At 34.9% G+C, this 19,105-nt stretch overlaps 4 protein-coding genes across 6 annotated transcripts; all 4 read right to left on the bottom strand.

Moving 5' to 3' along the window:
* On the bottom strand, positions 390–18,177 carry LOC109344088 (50S ribosomal protein L3, chloroplastic). 2 transcript variants are annotated; one of them, XM_019582703.1, is made up of 4 exons: positions 18,173–18,177; positions 971–1,528; positions 547–849; positions 390–509 (listed from the first exon to the last, which is right to left on the bottom strand). In XM_019582703.1, the coding sequence occupies exons 2-3, from the start codon at positions 1,524–1,526 to the stop codon at positions 560–562; spliced, it is 846 nt and encodes a 281-aa protein (XP_019438248.1). In that variant the 5' UTR covers positions 1,527–1,528; positions 18,173–18,177; the 3' UTR covers positions 390–509; positions 547–559. The 2 variants fall into 2 exon arrangements, with proteins under 2 accessions (XP_019438248.1, XP_019438247.1); XM_019582702.1 differs by lacking the exon at positions 18,173–18,177 and having other exon boundaries at positions 417–849.
* LOC109344084 (UTP--glucose-1-phosphate uridylyltransferase-like) lies at positions 2,449–9,077 on the bottom strand. The gene is made up of 20 exons (XM_019582696.1): positions 9,059–9,077; positions 8,376–9,016; positions 7,874–7,974; positions 7,702–7,792; positions 7,226–7,286; positions 6,972–7,049; positions 6,842–6,892; positions 6,710–6,762; positions 6,248–6,320; positions 5,974–6,031; positions 5,816–5,862; positions 5,669–5,719; positions 5,260–5,292; positions 5,049–5,086; positions 4,891–4,966; positions 3,932–4,015; positions 3,736–3,834; positions 3,551–3,655; positions 3,093–3,164; positions 2,449–2,892 (listed from the first exon to the last, which is right to left on the bottom strand). The coding sequence occupies exons 2-20, from the start codon at positions 8,996–8,998 to the stop codon at positions 2,866–2,868; spliced, it is 1,821 nt and encodes a 606-aa protein (XP_019438241.1). The 5' UTR covers positions 8,999–9,016; positions 9,059–9,077; the 3' UTR covers positions 2,449–2,865.
* LOC109344087 (MLO-like protein 1) lies at positions 9,583–13,666 on the bottom strand. Of its 2 annotated transcripts, XM_019582701.1 has the most exons (14): positions 13,431–13,666; positions 13,211–13,345; positions 13,131–13,174; positions 12,904–13,020; positions 12,750–12,810; positions 12,412–12,506; positions 12,068–12,142; positions 11,874–11,962; positions 11,618–11,667; positions 11,123–11,163; positions 10,489–10,698; positions 10,312–10,379; positions 10,149–10,209; positions 9,583–10,045 (listed from the first exon to the last, which is right to left on the bottom strand). In XM_019582701.1, exons 1-14 carry the CDS (start codon positions 13,612–13,614, stop codon positions 9,818–9,820), a joined length of 1,458 nt encoding a protein of 485 aa, XP_019438246.1. In that variant the 5' UTR covers positions 13,615–13,666; the 3' UTR covers positions 9,583–9,817. The 2 variants fall into 2 exon arrangements, with proteins under 2 accessions (XP_019438246.1, XP_019438245.1); XM_019582700.1 differs by having other exon boundaries at positions 13,131–13,345.
* On the bottom strand, positions 17,612–18,889 carry LOC109344089 (histone chaperone ASF1B-like). Its single transcript, XM_019582705.1, has 3 exons — positions 18,703–18,889; positions 18,291–18,406; positions 17,612–18,201 (listed from the first exon to the last, which is right to left on the bottom strand). Exons 1-3 carry the CDS (start codon positions 18,809–18,811, stop codon positions 17,851–17,853), a joined length of 576 nt encoding a protein of 191 aa, XP_019438250.1. The 5' UTR covers positions 18,812–18,889; the 3' UTR covers positions 17,612–17,850.

The raw sequence follows: 19,105 nt of genomic DNA, 5'->3' as shown, positions 1-19,105 counted from the left end.
GTTTGTTACAAGATTATGACACATTTTATAAGAATCCAGACATTATCCCGTTTTGCACATCAGATCACGTAGTAAACAGAAAGACAAACACACAATTGTATGCAGAACCTTATTAGCAAGGCACACTCAGATTCAATGAACCTTGAAATAAATCATTTCCACTTCATTTGGTTGAATCAAGACACTGATTTTATAAGTAACATTCAGCATATAGAAAAAACAGAACAGGACCGAGTGTTATGTGCTACTTGCTCTTGTTCCACCCAAAAGTCCTACCTTTTAACCCTCATGTTCCATTATGTTTATGAAATATATACCAAACATAATATTTTATTTTCCAATCTTCTACATCACGTTTACCAAACACTGCGATGATCATTAGGTGCTCAATAACTCGATGTCATATGCAATAAAGGTTGAAAAGACAATAGAGTATACATACATAAAGTTGAAAGTGAAGGGCTAAGAGGATGGCATAACACTTGCATACAAATTAATGAAAGAGAACAGAAAGTTAGAAGAAGAAAAAGAGAAAGAGCAAAAAGGCAAAAGAGATGGTCTAATTCTTAGGAATGTTCTTGCCAACAATCTTGGCGGGAGTGATCCGAAGAAGATTGCCTGGCTTACCAGGGACACCACCTTTGATGATAAGAACATTAAGTTCTTTATCAATTTTGACAATCTTAAGCTTTCTTATCTTGGTCTTGGTTCCTCCCATCCTTCCAGGCATCTTCTTTCCAGGGTACACACGGCCAGGTGTAGTTCCAGCACCAATTGATCCTAGTTGTCTGTGACTCTTTGAACCATGGCTCATTGGACCCCTTTTGAAGTTGTGACGCTTTATTCCACCTGAGAGAACGAATGAAGCACAAATACCACATGATCAAGAGACAGCAATTATAGGGCACCATTATGTTATGATGCTATTGTAAGACATAAAACTTATATTAAAATAGTTAGAAAAAGAGACCTTGGAAACCCTTTCCAATGGTGGTGCCAGAGACATCAACAAGATCTCCTTCCTTGAAAATGTCATCCAATACGAGGCGTTGATTTGGTTGGAAACCATCAATGTTTTGAAGACGGAACTCCTGAAGATGGCGCATAGGGATGGCATCAATCTTTTGGAGATGACCCATCTCAGGTTTAGTCAATTTACGATCCCTGACCCTTCTATAACCAACTTGTACAGCATTGTAACCATCAGTAGCATCAGTCTTGATCTGAGTAACGATGTTACCTTCTTTGAAACCAACTATTGTTACAGGAACCACTTCTCCATCAGCTTCGAAGTAACTCATCATTCCAAGTTTGGTACCCATTACTCCAATACCTGCCTCCATGCTACCCATCATAACAACGAGCCCTCTTCCTCTACTTTTACCCATACCCATACCCATACCCATACCCATACATGGCTGTTGAATTTTGAGTTGGAAAGGGTTTCTATTGGTTTGGGAAGAAGATGGAAATGTGAGAGAACGAGTGAGATAACAGGTTGGTGACGAAATTGATAACACAGACATGATATGAGTAAAGCTGCTGCTGCTGCTACTACTACTAGTAGAAGAACAATGAATAACAAGTAGAAGAACAACGAGAAGATTGAGTTTGAGAGCTCACACACTCTGTAATCTGTATCCTTATCTTCTTCATCAGTTACAGCCCAATTCCACTATTTATAAAACTATCCCTCGGCCCAATAACCAATCCAATTCATTCTTTTACCACTCAATTTATCATATATTATCACACATTCAAATTATTTTACTCCTATAACAACTGCCTCTAACTCACCAAATATAAATATTACACTCACCATATATAAATTTTAAATTTCATCTAATTTGTTGGAATGAAATCATTGCTCTGTGAAGTTGTCTAATAGGAACCAACTTAATTTGTTTTTATTTTAATGTGCCAAATAAGAATTCATTCAAATTTGCTTATTTTGAGTATATATTAAAACATAAAATAGCAAGTTACCCATTAAAATAGCAAGTTACCCATAAAATCAATGCATACCTTTAACGTGTACCAAACACAGTATCCTTGGTATATCGGTTCAAATCTCTTTTAATAGCAAGTTTAAAAAAAATAATTTCCAAATAAAATCAATACAAGTCATTTTCGATTTTTATCTTTCCAAATGCAACAAAGTTTATACAAATGCAAGTTTAGCATGTCTAGAAAAAACAAGCATTTTGCTGCAAGGTCAAGAGTTTAAATTCTAGTGAAGAGTTTGGCCTAACCACCAACCACAACCTGAGGGCATTACAACTCAAAGTTAGACGAGTTTAGCATTGCACTTCATTCACTATTAACTCTTAACTCGAAGTAGTTTCAAACACAACAAGTCCAAAGCTCTAACCGTGACATAGTATTTAATTATATTCGGTCACATTACATTGATATGGTTGTGTCATAGACAATGTACAATAAATCTAACAACAAAATGAGCATGCCATTATTTTAGAGGAAGAAAAAAATGCCTGCTCTATTTGCTCCAACTCGTTTGTACAAGAGTTGGTGTGATTATGAAAGAATATAAAAGCAAAATAGCAGCAAAATTGATGCTACTCCTATTCCTTGTCTCAACTCAGCTGCGAGATCAAGTCATGCATTAATAGTAACAGGATACAAATCAATGAATAGACAACTATTTCATTACTATCATGAGCTCCAAGAAAATGTGAGAAATTATTTGTTTGTGCATCCCCTTTAAATTCCCACTAAATAGAAAAAGCTAGCAGATGCCTGACTGCTAATGTGACAATTAATTAGTATTCACTGAACTCAAAAGCTTCCACAGTCATGTATTTGCTTAAAACAAATCTTAGCGGTTTCCACAGCCATTCATCCTCCTCAAATGTCTGCAAGGTCATTGATCTCCTGTAGAACAGGCAAAAAGTGATTATCAGACATGAATACCTTGTGATCCCAATGATAACCATTATACCACTACCAACAGAACATTTAAAACTCTTCAACACCTCACCTAGGAACCTCACCTAGGTCAGGGGAAAAGGAAAAGGTGAAGTCTTGGAAGTTGGAAAAAACTTAAAAGGCTAATACTTCAACTAGAATCGTACCTTATTATCAATGACCACACCATCTGGAATTTCCAATTTCAAGCCTGGTTTTGCAGCAATAGTCACTTGCCCCTGATAAAGAGTGTGTACAAGATTAAACAGGTAAGTGCAAAAATATCATTACACGTCAATCTTTAAAACAGTAATCTGACAGTATCACCCAACAAAATCATGTAAATATAGTGGTAGGTGTAAATTTGGCACAATGAACTACTTAAATTGCAGCAACTTCGTTGAATTTGAACACTTCCGATAAACTAAAGATATTTCTATTCCCACTACAGCTAACTAAAACCATTAATTAGATTTTAAAAACAACTTCCATTGAAAATGAAAAGAATTTAAGTTGGGGTGTCATGAATAAGGACTATACATATCAATTGGTTTATCCTTTTCTCTAGTGATTTAGTATAATTTGAGTGTTAGAGATATAAAACCACTATTTAAATGTTGTATACCTTTAAAGTAATATTAGCTCCAAACCACACATCACCTCTCACCATCAAACTATCCAACCCAATGATGCTTGGAATAGATCTGAAGCGACTTTGGAAGTCACCAACCTGAGAATGAAACAGATATAAAATTCAAAAGACAGATACTAACTAGGGAAGGGTAAAACAAGAAATCAGTAAATCTCCACCTTATCAAACTCAGGTCCCAAGTCTATCACAGGATTTAAAGGGTTGGTTCTAGCTGGATTACGGGTCAAAACACCTTCTCTACAAGCGTATAGATCGGACTGCAAGAATACATATTGATGACAGGGAAAAATCAGTCACTCAGACCAAAGTATATTTCTCAATGCAGAATTTACATTTACGTGAGGCTAGTGTCACCTGTAGGATAAATAAATCGGACGTTGCATCCAAGGGAAGATAACGAGATTCAGGTACATTGACACCAATCACATTCTCAAATAACTGGAATACAGAGAAAGGAGATCATAAATTAAAAACAGAAATTAGTACTTTCATATCTAGCAGAAACGAATTTATAATATACCAGTCAATAGTTTCTGTTCTCTTTTTCTTTTGGGTCAAGAGAGAGGTCCTAACACTCACTAGGGATCAAACCAAGAATTGGGTGCTTCAAGAGGATACAAGGTCATAGACACACCAGGCAAATATTTATAGAATTAGTATTTATAAAACATTAGAAGACATGGATATTTATAGAATTAGTAACATCACATACATGAGTGATGAGTCATTGAAATCCTATTAACATACAATTGAAACTGCATCCTTAGAAGATATATTATATAAATATGCAGTCCAAGATCAACCTTACTGACCAATCCCAAAAAGATGTATTGAACAGATGTAACATAAGTCAATTAGTCTGTGTGACACATAAGGTCACAAGTCCAACACCTAGAAATAGCCTCTCTACTTGCAGGGTAAGGTTGCGTACATCTATCCACTCCAAACCCCACTAGGTGAGAGCATCATTCATGGGGTATCCTTTTTTAAAATTTATCGTAGGAACTGGTTCAAATTCCGTACGGTTGTAATTTATATATTCAAAAATCAAAGGCTGAAATTGCTACAGTCTAAGAGTTGAAGGTATCACCCTGCTTTATACCCAAGCAAAACATAATGTACTGAGACAAATACACCACAGATAAGAACAAACAATTATGCATATATACATGTATTATGTATAACCAATCCATAGGCTGTTTCTCATTGAATAGTTTGATCATCATCATTTTACTAGGAGACATAACCACTTCAACTCATTCTTACAAAAGGCAAAAGTTAACAGAATGTTAAAGATAGTTAGGGAATGGTACCTTTGAAACTGATGGCTTTTTGTGATTTAGACTATCACTGTCAACAAGCCTCTTAATAGCTCTTAAACTCACCCACCTAATCAAAGTACGACAAATGAGATTCAGCACATTTGGTAAATGTCAGAAAGAGAATGGACAAAACCCAGTACTCCACTCACATGTTAGACGTATCAATGAGTTTGAAATTATCCTTCAACTTCAATGCATCAACAAGGAAATATAAACAAAAATAGAAAAGACAAGTTCGATTATGTTAAAATATATTCTGAAAAATCTTGCCAGCAACCCAATATCAAACTTCAAGAACTATAGAATTAAATGAAACAAAATAACAGAAAAGAGTCATGAAAAAAAATAATTATAACTTACCTGTTTATCTTGGTTTCGAGCAATCTCCTGAAGCTGCAGAAATTAAAAAAGTATATAAAGTTCACCCATGGAAAATTTGGTTTCCGATAGAACACGATGGCAACGTATGATTCATGTAACTAACACCATACAGTGGGAAAAGGTTTGATTACACTATAGATTTTAACACAAGCTATTTGAATTAAACAAGTTACAGAGCCAAATTAAGTTTTAACAGGGTACTAGCTAATGAGTTACTGAGTAAATTAGTCGGTACTAAGTCCTGAAAACCAGGTCCTAGACCATTACAGGTAAACAATATACTTGTATATTTAAGACATATTAACTAGCATGCAACAATTACAATTCCCAACACAAACATGAAAGCGACTTAAGGGGGCTGCCAACTCTGAAGGAAAAGAAAATATACCTTAAACTTCATAGTAGTCAAGATTAAATTAAATGAATGGCTTGGTGTCACCTGGTTGAAAAGAAAAGAAAATGAAACAGGAAACTCAGATACCTTCAAAGAGAAGTGGCAATCTTACACACAAAAAATGAAAATATTTATATGTACCTCCATACAATACTCAATATCATTTGTCATCAAATGATTTAGAATGTCTACAAGATACAGTCAAGGTAGACAGATAGCAACCAAAATATTGGAACCGCAATGCTAGGTTAGGAAGTAATGACTTCAAACACTAATGATTAAAACAACCAGAAGGATACTAGGATCGATGATAGTAGCCACATTATCTGAGGTCATCACGAGGACATACTCCTTGCCCTGGAAAATAAGAAAAGAAACTTAGTCCATGAACTACAAAAGTGTATGAACAAATCCAACACCTATACATATATGAACACATTTAACTTTAGCCTAGTGCTGTTAGGGTTCTATACTTGAAGTCTTCAATTCAAGTGTCCTACAGCTCTTCCTTGAAGGTTTTAAAGGATTAGGACAAACAAAGGGAGAGTGCTCAAGTTCATAAGAAGTCCATACCTGTGACAATAATAAATCAAGGGTTCCACCACTGATTAGCGAACGGAATATATCACCATTGTCAAAAGGATGCCTTCACATGAACAAAATTCGAGGTTAATTTAAAATGGTACAGTATTTACCATAGGTGCAACTAGACGTCTAGACCTGTTTCATGGGTTATAATAATTACAAAGCAACTTCGTCTATTTTGCTCACTATAAAAACAATTCTACCAGTAACTTATTATGTAAACAGAGAATAGCTTCTCCACTTTCTTTAAGCAATGCCTCTGCAATAAATTAATGCTAGAAACAAGTACACACTAATAGAAACATAATAATGAACTCATAAAATTAAAAATGCTCAAAACTATAGTGATCAACTAGTACTGGAACTTAGATTTCCCACTCTACAACAACAACCATGCATATAAACATCTAGAATCCAATTTAAGAGACATGTATTTGAAGGTTTACATACACTTCCTCCTTGCTGAAATGTGCACCCAATAATTTCAATTCTGGAACTTCACCCTATATAGATGATAATGTATTGATCACGAGAAATCACAAACCAATATCAATTCATCCAAAATATGGAAGAAACTCAAACCTGCTTTAACGTGTGTATGTCAATGCTTGACTTTGAATACTTTTCCAAAACCTACACAAGATGAAGCTGAAAGATTCCAATAATAGCCACTTTGAAACAATCAAATATGGAAATTGAAGTAGTAATTCACCTTTGAAGTGTTATCATGAGAGTCATCTTTGTTGAAGACAAAAAATGGAACATTGCATCCATACTTCGAGTTGATGGTCTACAAACAATTACAATAGTGACGTAATATAATAACTTAGTAATAACCAGGGATATCCAGTCAATTGCAACCATATATTAAGCAAATACAAGAGTTCTGGTGTGAGGTAGGTGTAGTTATGGTAGTGCAAGCATACATGAGCACCATTACCCATATGTTAAGTATAAATTTCTCACCTCAATCTGGTTAATGATCAAGTCCAGAAGTGTCAGCCCATTATAAATATCAACTTCAGATCTAAACAGCAGCAGAAAACCAAAATCCATCATGTGTGAAATTTTGAATAAACCATGGACAGGAGAGCATTATTCAATAAGTGTGTAAAAGTGACTCGCACGCACACACATAAGTAAATGCTAAATTCTTCAGCAAATTTTTGTAATACTTTGATTGTCTGTGACAGATAATAAAGGTCAGAATAGAAAATGGAAGCTGTACAAACAGGGATAAAATATACAGGAAACAAATGGATTTAAAATTAAAAAATAGGATGGCAAAATAGGAAAGTCCAGTTTAGATTTCACAAAGATGTGACTTCAGTCAGGAAATTATATAAAAACTAAATATATAAATTGACAAATCAACGTTTTTTATGGAAAGTACACATAACATAATGAACACGTTAAATCTTAAGAGTTGGATGAATGCTTACTTGGGCCTTTCCAAACCCATATCCCTTCCTAGGGCACCGTTGAACTTCAGAACAACAAGCTTGTCCAAAAGCTTCTTAGTTTCTTCTATATCTGTTTCGGATGTTAAAATTGATGATAATGAGAATACTAGAGAAAACAGGAAAGCACACAAGTTGTGCAGCTATAGTTTACCTTCAGGTAAGGGTGCTAAATTAGCATAGGGAACAACAGTGACATCGACCTTCGCCAAATCATTCTTCCTCTTGTTTGCTTCAATTTTCCGAGTTTCCACTCTTATAAACAAAAAAGTTAATGGCATGTTGCACACCAATCAGTTGAGAACTAATTCAACTGAACAACTCAAAAACTAATAAATAAAAGAAAGAACAAGGGTTCAATTTAGTCCTACAAAGACAATAGTGTCACCAGTTAGCCCTTGAAGGTTTTTATGACACTATTTAAGTCTTTGGGAGATTTAAAATGTCAACACAGAAATGATAAATCATTGTAAGATAATTCTCTCATTTACCCCATACAGAATACACCCTACCAATATAAACGAAGATTCTCTCATTTAGTGAGAGGTAGCAAGCAGCTGTTATAAGGTATTGTCATTATGAAGTTTGGTATAGTAGGTTCTAAATTGACAAGTAAGATAAGATAAGATAAGAAGAGAAGGAATGAGAGATGATACTTGGGAAGAGATTGGTGATCTTTGATGTTGTTCTTCTCAAGCATAAGCGTCTTGGTAACCAAATTACAGAACAAGTAAACGAATTGAACAGAAGGATTGGCGGGAACAGGATAAGCAATGCGATTATAAACATCAAGAGGGATAGAAGAGTCAACGAAAGAAACAACAGGAATTTGGAGTTTATGAGCCTCATTGATAACAGAACTTTTTCTATCAGTATCAAGAATGAAGATACAATCAGGAGGCTGAGAGGGACCAAAGCAGAGCTTCTTATTACGAGAACGAAACTTCTTAGGAGAATATGAATTGGTGAGGAATCCACCAGTGCGCCAGAGAGCATTGGTGGAATGAGAATATGAACCCACTTTGCTTGTCATGAGATTAAAGATCTCATCGTAGAGAGGGTTTGTGTTAATAAACATGAAACGACCTCGTTGACGAGCGAGGGAAGCCATGAAGTTGCACGCGCTACGCATACATATAAGTGTCTTGTCAGAGTCTATGATAGCCATCTTGTTACGGAATCCATAGCTGTATATATTGAAGTGGTGGGTGGCCACGCGCTTCCCCAGCTGAGCATTCGTGCTCAATAGCTTCTGAATCACCACTGAGTGTATCGTCATTGATTCCACTCACTCTCTTTCAGTCTCTCTCTCTCTCTCTTTCAGTCTCTCTCTCTCTCTCTCTCTCTCTCTACCAACACAAACAGCATTTAGGGTTTAACCAAGGAAGGAAGGAAGAAGGGAAATAAATAGATTGGGCCCAAAACGGGCTTTATATCTCCCCATCCTTCAAAAGAGGCCACATATTAATTTCATCACGTTTTGTGACACCAATTACGGCTTTTTGAAGCCTACATTTCAAGCTTTTTCAAGTATTGAATGAAACTTGTGAAGCAATTCATCTTCATTGAGTTAGTGACAATTGTTAGTTTTCAGCCTTACCAAACGTGGATAAAGTTCAACTTCATTTGAAGCCCATTTCACTCATTGTTATTGAAATGCTGAATTTAGCACTTGTTTGCATAACAAAAAAATATCTCGTCTCAATCTTATTAACCAAATAATTGAGAAAAAATGTAGTAGTTGTTATGTTGGTGGACTAATACTAGGAATGAAATAGTAATGTTATTGGTTACCAATTGCTCAAAATGAATGATTACTAAACCAAATACGTGATTCGAATTTCAATTTATAAAAAAGGGATATCAAGAAAACTAATCCATATGATAGGATAAGCAAGATAAAATTCAAAAGTTTCTAATATTTACTAATAAACATGCCAGAAAACATATCTACTAACTGACATAGCAGTACTCCAATCAAGCCACACATATATAGTAACACCTAAGATGCCGTCCTATGGTAGCATAGAAAAATAAGATATCGAAAGCTGCAATATGTTATGCAACTTTACAGCATAAGATTATAAAGCATAACAGCTCAGGTGGATCCATCAGGTTTGGGTGGGATAAAAGTATTGTCTTGTGGTGCAGATGCCCTTTTGGGGAATAATTGACCAAGCTGAATTCCTACATGAGAACTTCCTTGCCCAGACTCATGTTGGCTATCAGCTTTCTGTTCTTTCTTCATCTTTGCCTTTTGTGCCCAACCAATAAGCCCCACTTGCACATGCTCCTCAAATATCGCCTTCTTATAGTTAGTTCCCATCTACAGTATGAAAGGTAATGACACTCAATGCAAACAGAATAACATATAAAACTCATAAAATTAATCTGCATTTCAGTTTGAATAGCAATATTTGCAAACGCACCTGTGTAACAATCGCATAGAGTGGCAGGGTGCTGTAGCTACATAGTACCTGAATAAATAGCCTATAACCCAAACATAACAGAGGTAAGATAAAGGGGAAAGAGAGAAAATATTTATTTCCAGAGTTCAAAATGCTATCAAGGAAAGGAAATTGTTGCAATTACCCAATAATGAGCCTCGGAATAATGTAACGGACTTGACCCATTATACAGGAGTCAAATCCGTAAGTAACCTGATAACAAAAAGCAGATGGGTTATACTCATTACAAATATCAATTATGCAAAACTAATACTAGTAAGAAGAAAACAGGTTGACAGCGAATATAAGAAAACATGCTTACCCATATCCAGAAGAAAAATGCTATCTCAAAAGCATTTTGGAAAAGTATGAAGTGAATCAAGAAGAGGACAATCTGGGGCCGCTGAAACCAAAAGTGGTCATTTGATGGTCGAACAACTAATTCACCTTCTATGGCTGCATGTTTTTCAGCTACTTCATGAGCCAATTGGGTTATTACATGCTCCAGCTTAGTGCCAACAGCAAGTAACAGCTGAAAGAATGCAATCCAGAAACAATGAAATTAACAAAATTGATAGAAATGGCAACACACTCTCATAAATACACAACTCTTCCATATCCAAAAAAATAACAAATGGAGAATACAGAAAAATAAAATACATTCCAATAAAATCAAATAATATATGTCATTCCTAGTCAAATACAACAAATTAATGATGTAACACAAACTTCAAGGTATGGCATAAGACTAATAGATCAACAGTGTAGTTTTAGTTTTGATCTGTATACTTGTTTAGGTTGATATAGAAACTTCATGCAACATTTTTCAAATTGGTCCTATCCCTTGAACAAAATTAAGACATGATGTGAATGATGTCTTAGCAAGTTGAGAAAAATAAATGCAAGATCATGGAAATGTACACAAAAAAGGCAAAAACAATTATCTAGATACTTACAAAGAAAGGAATGAAAGCAATCCAGAAATATGTGTGCCAACCTGGAAGAATTAAGTAGGCATCTCAAATGTGAGATTAATGTAATGTTCATCAATAACTATCAACTAGTAAGACTAAAAGAAACAATTAAATCAACTATTCATCTGGAGCAAAAGTGTACTAGTCATTATCAGTAATGTCCATCATGCTTGAAATGTATCATTAAATCACAAACTTTTAAAGATCCTCTTCCTTTTCTGTAATAGAAAATGTTCTTTAAATTAAGTTGTCAAGAAACACACAAGCAAAGAGATTAAGAGAAGATTGCTACATTCGTAAATAAGACATTGTGATAAACAAGTAGCAATTACATTGGCCACCTTAGTTCAGTGAATGGCACACAAAAGTTCAGGATATTGGCATCGAAGAGAAGCATAAGGCATGGCAGAACCAATTACATAATGATATACAAAATATATTAGTGTAAAGCATAGCTGTTAAATCTTTATAGCATACCGTTGATATTAAGCAACAAGAAGATGACCACAAAGACCCAAAGATACCAACTGCAAGCATGAAAACAGTTTTTATTACAAAGAGCTTAAACAATGAAATGAGCATCAAATATAAATTTTATTATTACGAAGAATTACTAATTTCACACAATAAGGTGAACAGCAAGAAAGCTTAACGACAATTAACAGATGTATGTGTCTGATAAGCAACAGATTAATAATTGCTTATGACAAAGTTATCCTACAGAAGCACTTACCTTATCCCAACAACTTGTCTGAAATCATCTTCGAGGGCACGAATCATGTACTTGTGAAAATTAAACTTAGGATTTCCCCTGCAATGGGTCTACAGGAAAGAAGTATAGAAAAGGTAATATTACAACTCAATCATGAAAAGCACTAGCTAATAACCAGATGAAAGATCAAATATGGCACATCATTAAAACTTTACCATAATGAAGCCAAGTCGTAATGTCACATAATCTGATTTTGTCACAGATCCATAAAATTGCTTGAAAAAGGATAGCTGAAAGAAACACAAGATTATGAGAAACAATTAAAATAATTGAAAAAGGATAGTTGAAAGAAAATAAAAAGAAGAATAGGGAAGGGCAATCCACAGGAATATGGCATGTGTTTGGGTACACTATATAAAACTTGTAGTGTTAAGTTAAGGATCTAAAGATGACACTAGTATATCTTCAAATAAAAGGATGGAGACATGTTTTAGCATGACAAGAGTAAAACTTTCATTTATTGAAGGTTTCAGACCATGAAAACTTGAAAATAGCTTACCAACCAACCCATTAAAGCAGAATCTTTGCCGAAACCAGAAAAACGACCCTTGATAAAATCATGTTGTTGAACATTTGTCACCTTTGGCTTCAGAACTGCATTACACCAATATACATTTAAGTAGTGTCAAGAATAGATATAAATCTAGAAAGTTTTTCAGGAGATAAATGAGAAACATAATATGTTAAATTATTTTTTATCATTTGATGGTTTACACTTTACACAAACATAAAATTAGCCAGTGTATTGATTCAAAAGCATAATGAGTTTAATGAGTATCAAAGAATCCACACTTTAATAAATAAGTGAAGAGACTATAATTGATAAAATGAATGTACCTCGATTTGTTTCGTAGTTCTGTTGTGCTATTGAATCTTCCCAGTGCTTCCACTGACGTATCTATACAATGGGAGTTACACGATGAAGAATAAAGCAGTGTTTTAAAAGAAGGAACCAAACATAGGTTATGGTAAAATGAAATGAAATACTGACTTTTGTTCCTCCAAAAAGGACGGTGAGAACAGAGAAGGTGACATGGACAATAGCTAGGACAAAGATAAAGATGTGAAGGTGATGTATTGCTTCCAGAGATAGCAAAGGTACCTTGTCCTGAAAAGTGAGGGGAAATTAGAAAGTAATATCCTTTTTTTTCCTGAAGGAGAGAGTGAAAAGTAGAGAGAGTAAGTAAGTGAGTGAGTGAGTGAGTGAGTGAGGTTTACCTTGTGAGAGCAGAAATTGGCATCGGCATGAGAAAGAAGGCGCCTAGAAAATGGAGGGAAAGAGAAGATGGTTTGAGAATGAGAATGGGTTTGTGAATGAGATTGGAAAGTGCAAGGGAGCATATGATGAGTGAAAGCAGATGGAACGCAGATTTTGGTGATGCTGTTTTGTGTGACCGTCAATAGTAGGGATATAAAACCCAGCAGCATGAGTTCTAATAATGAATAAGAACACAAGAATCATGAATAAGAGTAGATGAATGAATGAGTAAACGAATAGATGAATGAATAGAAATGAACCTTCTTTGATCTTCTGGAGAGCTTCATAAAGAGGCTTCTGATTCTTCCTTTTTAGGAACAAACCGCAATAATGAAGGACACGCTCCGCTGCTAGGGAAATGGCCACGATCACTGTGCATATGCCAGCCACTACCCACGTCGGAGTGAACTCCAAAGTCGTATCTTCACCACCACCACCACCCATTTTCTCTTTCTCTCTTTCTCTCTCTCTCTCTCTGCTAACTCACTCTCTGACTTCAACACACTTTCATTCACACTTGCTTTGCATTTTAGTTTAGACTCATTATCCCTACCCTACACCCTAAACGCCCCTACTTCCATATGTAAACCTTATCTCACGCGTTATTTTTTGGCAATATTCCAAATAATTTATTATACAATATATATATTAAATCCTATAAATATTACACTATTATTTAAAACTCAAGGGATGTGAATAATTGTTTTATTGTTGGCTCTCGCAACTGTTTTTTATTTAGGTGAGGGAGATTAAAGGGTTGCTTCGTCTTAAATGGGATGTGTACTTGTACCTGCCTCATATCTTGTGTCAAACTAATAGATAATGAGAAACATCTTTGAAGCCTTCATTGTGTTTTTATTCATCATCTTACTCCTCTCTCTCTCCCTGAAACAAAACATAATGCAACTTCCGTGATTCCCTCCCCATCCAAAAAAGAAGACTAAAGTGGGAGTGTGGGACCTAGAGAATGGATTTCACATCTAAGATCTCCAAATTTGGGAGTCCAGAGTTTTATAACACTTTTTTGATGGAAAAAATGTGACTGAAAGATCAGCTGAATTGAATTGGGTCCATGAATCTAAGAAATATCGAGAATTCTTGGTCACTCACAATATCTCTCTTAATTCAAAAACCGAGAATTTGAATTGATGTCCTTTCGTCGAATACTCCTAAATTGCATTGGTTTATCCGAAAGATTTCACTTCAATTGGAATTAGGCGATGTTAGTCCAGTTACAGATAGAGATTATAGGTAAGCTCATGAATGCCTTATTATATAAATTGACTAAGCTAATGGGTTTCACTTGATTTCCCTTCCTTTAGTTACTCAGATATTTCAGTTCGCTAAGTTTTAAAAGTCCAAAGAGCACAAACTAGCCGTGGAGCTTGGATACGGTTTCCCGATCAGAGATCCATGTATCACAGATGGTATCTCCCCATGGCCTTTTACCTCTGAAAGCATCATTTCTTCTCAATGCCAATTGACTCTCAAATAAAAGTAATACAAATCAATGATAAATGATATATTAATAATATAAAAAAATTACACTAACATTGTATAAATTTTAAACTCTCAAAGAGATTTTTCTTCGACTTGAGAGGCACGTTATATGCCTATATTCCCATTGTGTTAATGTATTTTTTTAATAGTGTATCCTCTTTAATTAACCATAAGATATTTTCAACCAAACACACATTATGAATAGTATTTATTTACTTTTAAGAATATAAGATTATAATCTTACCATCATTTAATATATTTTTACTAATCGATAGTGTTCATTTAATATATTTTTACTAATCGATAGTGTTAATGAAATAAAGATAGTCAACTTTTAATAAGAATAGGTTTAGAGAAAAATCATAAATATTGTATAAAAAATGTAAAGTATAATATAAAAGGAGAACTAAAACTGCAGAATATACCTTTATAATAAGAATAAGAGCAAGAGGAAATAGAAAAGGTAAAGGGTCATGTGAAAACTAAAGTAAAACTTCATAAAATATGTTTTTATAATAAGAATGTGAAGGAGAAAGTAATAAACGCAACAATAGTTGATGAAAAATAACTCTAAACCCTATTGGTGGGTGAAAGGTCAATGATTGTGCAAGTTGTCTACCAACATCACATGCTAAACAATAAAAATGAGTGAAGTTTGAATGGAGAAATAATTGTTTGTAAATTGGGTTAGAACTTAGAAGTGTGTGACCGATTAGACGGTTCTTTAATTTCCACCTCCCACGATGAACAAGGATCATCTATTCCAAAATGATCATGTTCTTATATCCCTAACCAATAACATTTCTTAAAATAATATAAAATATTAACTTATATTTTTTATATTTTCTTTTCCCAATTAAGTGACATATTTTGATTGGTTCGATACAATATTGAAAACATCAATGGGTTCAAGAAATCTGCCCATGTGTTTGTTTGGTTCGGAACTTGGTTTCTCAAACTTGTTTTGTCTCGTACTCATGTACAAGACAAAATGACACCCCTCCCCAATAAACAAATAAAAAACAAAAACCACTCGGTTTTTGTGACGCAGTTGTTTCACCTATTTGATGTCTCCGATGATACTGGCACACAAAGTTACCCCAACATTCTAAATAAAATTGTTTGCATGTAAAAAAGAATGTATATTTGATCCTTATTTTTCCAACACATTCCAAAATCTTAAGAATCTTTTTATAAAAAACAACACAGACAAAAACTTCATCAGACGATGTAGACTGAAAGTTAGGTAGAACACTTAATTTCGAATCACACGTCATTCTAACATGTTATTATATATTATAACTTATATAAGTTAGGATGATGATGACAATGATAACAATAACAATAAAGAGGATGACCATTTTCCAAGATAGCATGGGATTGATCGATGAGACCCATGTAGTATGGCCTAATATATTTAGAAGAGTAATCATCATTAGAATCATGAGTGTTGGAACATCAAGGAAGAACTGCAACTACTATTACCACTATCACTGCTACTGCTTGAAACGAGAGGTGTGGTGTGTGGGTGAGATCATATGACAAGTCTTGCGATCTGAAACAGACTGCAGTTGCATTCCCAGATTCTGCTGTCCTGTGCTGTGCTCATCACCTCTCATCGCTCAACTTATGTATGTCACACTTTGCAATCTCTTACCAATAATACTAGAAGCTTCTTATGAAGGACCATTTCCACCCAACAATGTTATTAACCAGGTTTTTTTTTTTTACTACCAAGGATATTCCCACCTTTTAGATGAGTACACATCTGCAATCCTACAACTTGTGTTATTGCATCTGTCATCAACTGTGATTCGTCAGAAAAATAATTAATTATTAATTTTTTAACTTCAATATATTTTTTCAACCAATGACAAGCTAGTGATACATACACTAACACAACTTGTGGGACAATAGATGTGCTCCCATTTTAGACAAAGAACTAATCTCGTTCAGAATTCATGGTTATCTTACCACAAGCGTCACTCCCAAGAATTGAACCATTGACATTTTAGTCATCCTAGATCTAGAAAGGTCTTGCATTCATTGGCTTTTGGTCATCATGTAGATCTAGTTTTAGTCATCCATATTGATGAACTTTATGATGTGGCCAAAGCTAATTTGTGAACTATATATTAGTTTAGTTGGAAGCGAACTACTTTATAGTAGTTGGATGAAAATTTTGGTTATTTGCTACCATTTTGTGCACCTTTTAAAAGTTGTAGTAACATTATATAACTTCAGTATAGAAGTCGTAATAGAGTAATACAACTTCTGATTAGTATAGAAGTTGTGATGACATACAACGACTTCTAGATAGAAATCGTGATAGAGTATAAAAGTTGTGATGGTATATAACAACTTTTGGATTGCCTTCGAGAAGTCATGATGACATATAACGACTTCTAAACTGAAGTCGTAATTTGTTATCATGACTTCCGAACTATAATCAAAGACCTCACAGAAGTCGTACTTTAATATCACAACTTCTAAACAACAATAACTAAGGTCGTTTAGATGCGAACTGACTTGCAGTTCATAAGTTAGTCGTCAGCTTCTGATGTGGTCTATAATGTAAAGATGTCTCTGGTGGTGCGGCAGTGTTGGCTAGCATAATGCAAAGGAAATAAGTGAATGCTCAACCACCATATCCTCTACTCTAACATGAAACAACCACATCCAAAGATTGGGAAGTTTCAGACTGAAAGAAACTTGGGGAAGCTCCCAAAGATAAAGGGAAAAAAGGGGGTCCTTGACGTGCACCTTACAAGAATTGACGACACAGCTTGATGATGTTTGAAGTATCGGAAGTCTTGTGTAAAGATGGAGATCATGGTTGATGCTTTAACTGTATTGAGTTTTATGGTGATCTCCACTCCCACAATCCATTATATCACATCAAGCCTATTTACTATTGCAAAACTTATCGCTAAAACTATGATTTGTACAACAGAAATAATCAATAAAATTGGATTTGCATTGCAAAGTTCCAGTGACAGAAACTGGTTTTCACAAGTAACAAGTATTTTGAACCTAGTACTGTTTCAAACTTCAGAGGCCTACTTCCAAAGTATCTCATTCACATCATCGATAAGGGATTCACAAAAACGGGATCTTAATCCATACAGTGAACATAAAGTTGGAGAATGGGGAATTGAAATGTCTGATACGTACAAAATGTTAAGAATCCTTTTCAGGTGGGGGATCAGCATCAACTGCAGCAAGCAGATCTTCTCCGGTTTCAGCTGGATTATCAGGTGGAGGGGCCTGGTCATCATTTTCAGTGTTCTCTGGGTGGAAATTGATGGGGAACTTGGTGACCCTTGGTTTATCAGATAAAATGTTCCTTTGAACCCTATCAACTAAAACCTTGGAAGGTGGCTCCTCTCTGAGCTGCTCATCATCATAATCATTGTTCACATAATATCCAACACGAATAAATTCCTGAGCCAGATAAGAGCAGGTCAAGAGAAGCACAGTGACACCAATTATATCTTCTTCACGAATCTTTGATGGATCCGGTGGGTCTGCCTGTTATGAAAAGAGTATATAAAACTTGGATTCTATAAACAAAAAGAAAGAGAGAATTGAAAAGATTGGTAGTGAGTGGTAAAGGTTGCCTGCAAAACAAAGCGATAGTTTCCAACATTGACAGGACCAACAAGGACACTCTCTAATAATTGGTCGTAAGTCTCATCCTCAGCAGATCCAACATAAGTGAGCTTCCATTCTAAATCTACAAAGAGTGTCAGAATCAAACAAGGTAAAAGTAGAGCACATAAGCAGATGGAAAAATGAAAACAAGACAGAGAAGGAATGAGAATGAATGATTAGACTAAGGTTGTTTGAGTTGTGATATTATGGGTTCAAATTCCCCTGCATACATGTATCATTTTTGATGTTAATATGAAATAGAGTGTGAGTGTGTGTGTGAGAGAGTAAACCCTAAGTTAGATAGAATAATAGGAATAGGAATAGGAATTGATTGAATGTGATATAATAGGTGAAGGAACCCTAGAAAGGGAGAGATACCATCTTTGAGAGGTGTGAGACATTCGTATGAAATCTCGAACTGAAAAGGAGTGAGAAAGGAAGCAGGGTTATCCAGCACCGTCACGTTCGTGATATTCACCGCACTCATCCTTCTTCACCGATCGAGAACAAACACACAAACACTCTATTCTCAATTTATCATTATTATTAATTATTATTATAAATAGTAGAGAGAGTGTGAGTGAGGGAGGGAGGGAAATGAAATTAAAGGGGGAGCCTGTTGGCGGGAGTTTGTTTATAAGGGAAACTCAATTATCTTTTTTATGTATATTTATGATTTATGATATGATGCCAGAACAGATCCTACCCTCAGATCTTACCCTCCTCAAAAATCAATATCATTTTATCAACTTATAATTCTCTTCAATTTAATGTCTGACTT

This window comes from Lupinus angustifolius, chromosome LG03, assembly GCF_001865875.1.
Source record: "Lupinus angustifolius cultivar Tanjil chromosome LG03, LupAngTanjil_v1.0, whole genome shotgun sequence".
Taxonomy (NCBI): domain Eukaryota; kingdom Viridiplantae; phylum Streptophyta; class Magnoliopsida; order Fabales; family Fabaceae; genus Lupinus; species Lupinus angustifolius.
This window is presented reverse-complemented; position numbering and strand designations above follow the sequence as displayed.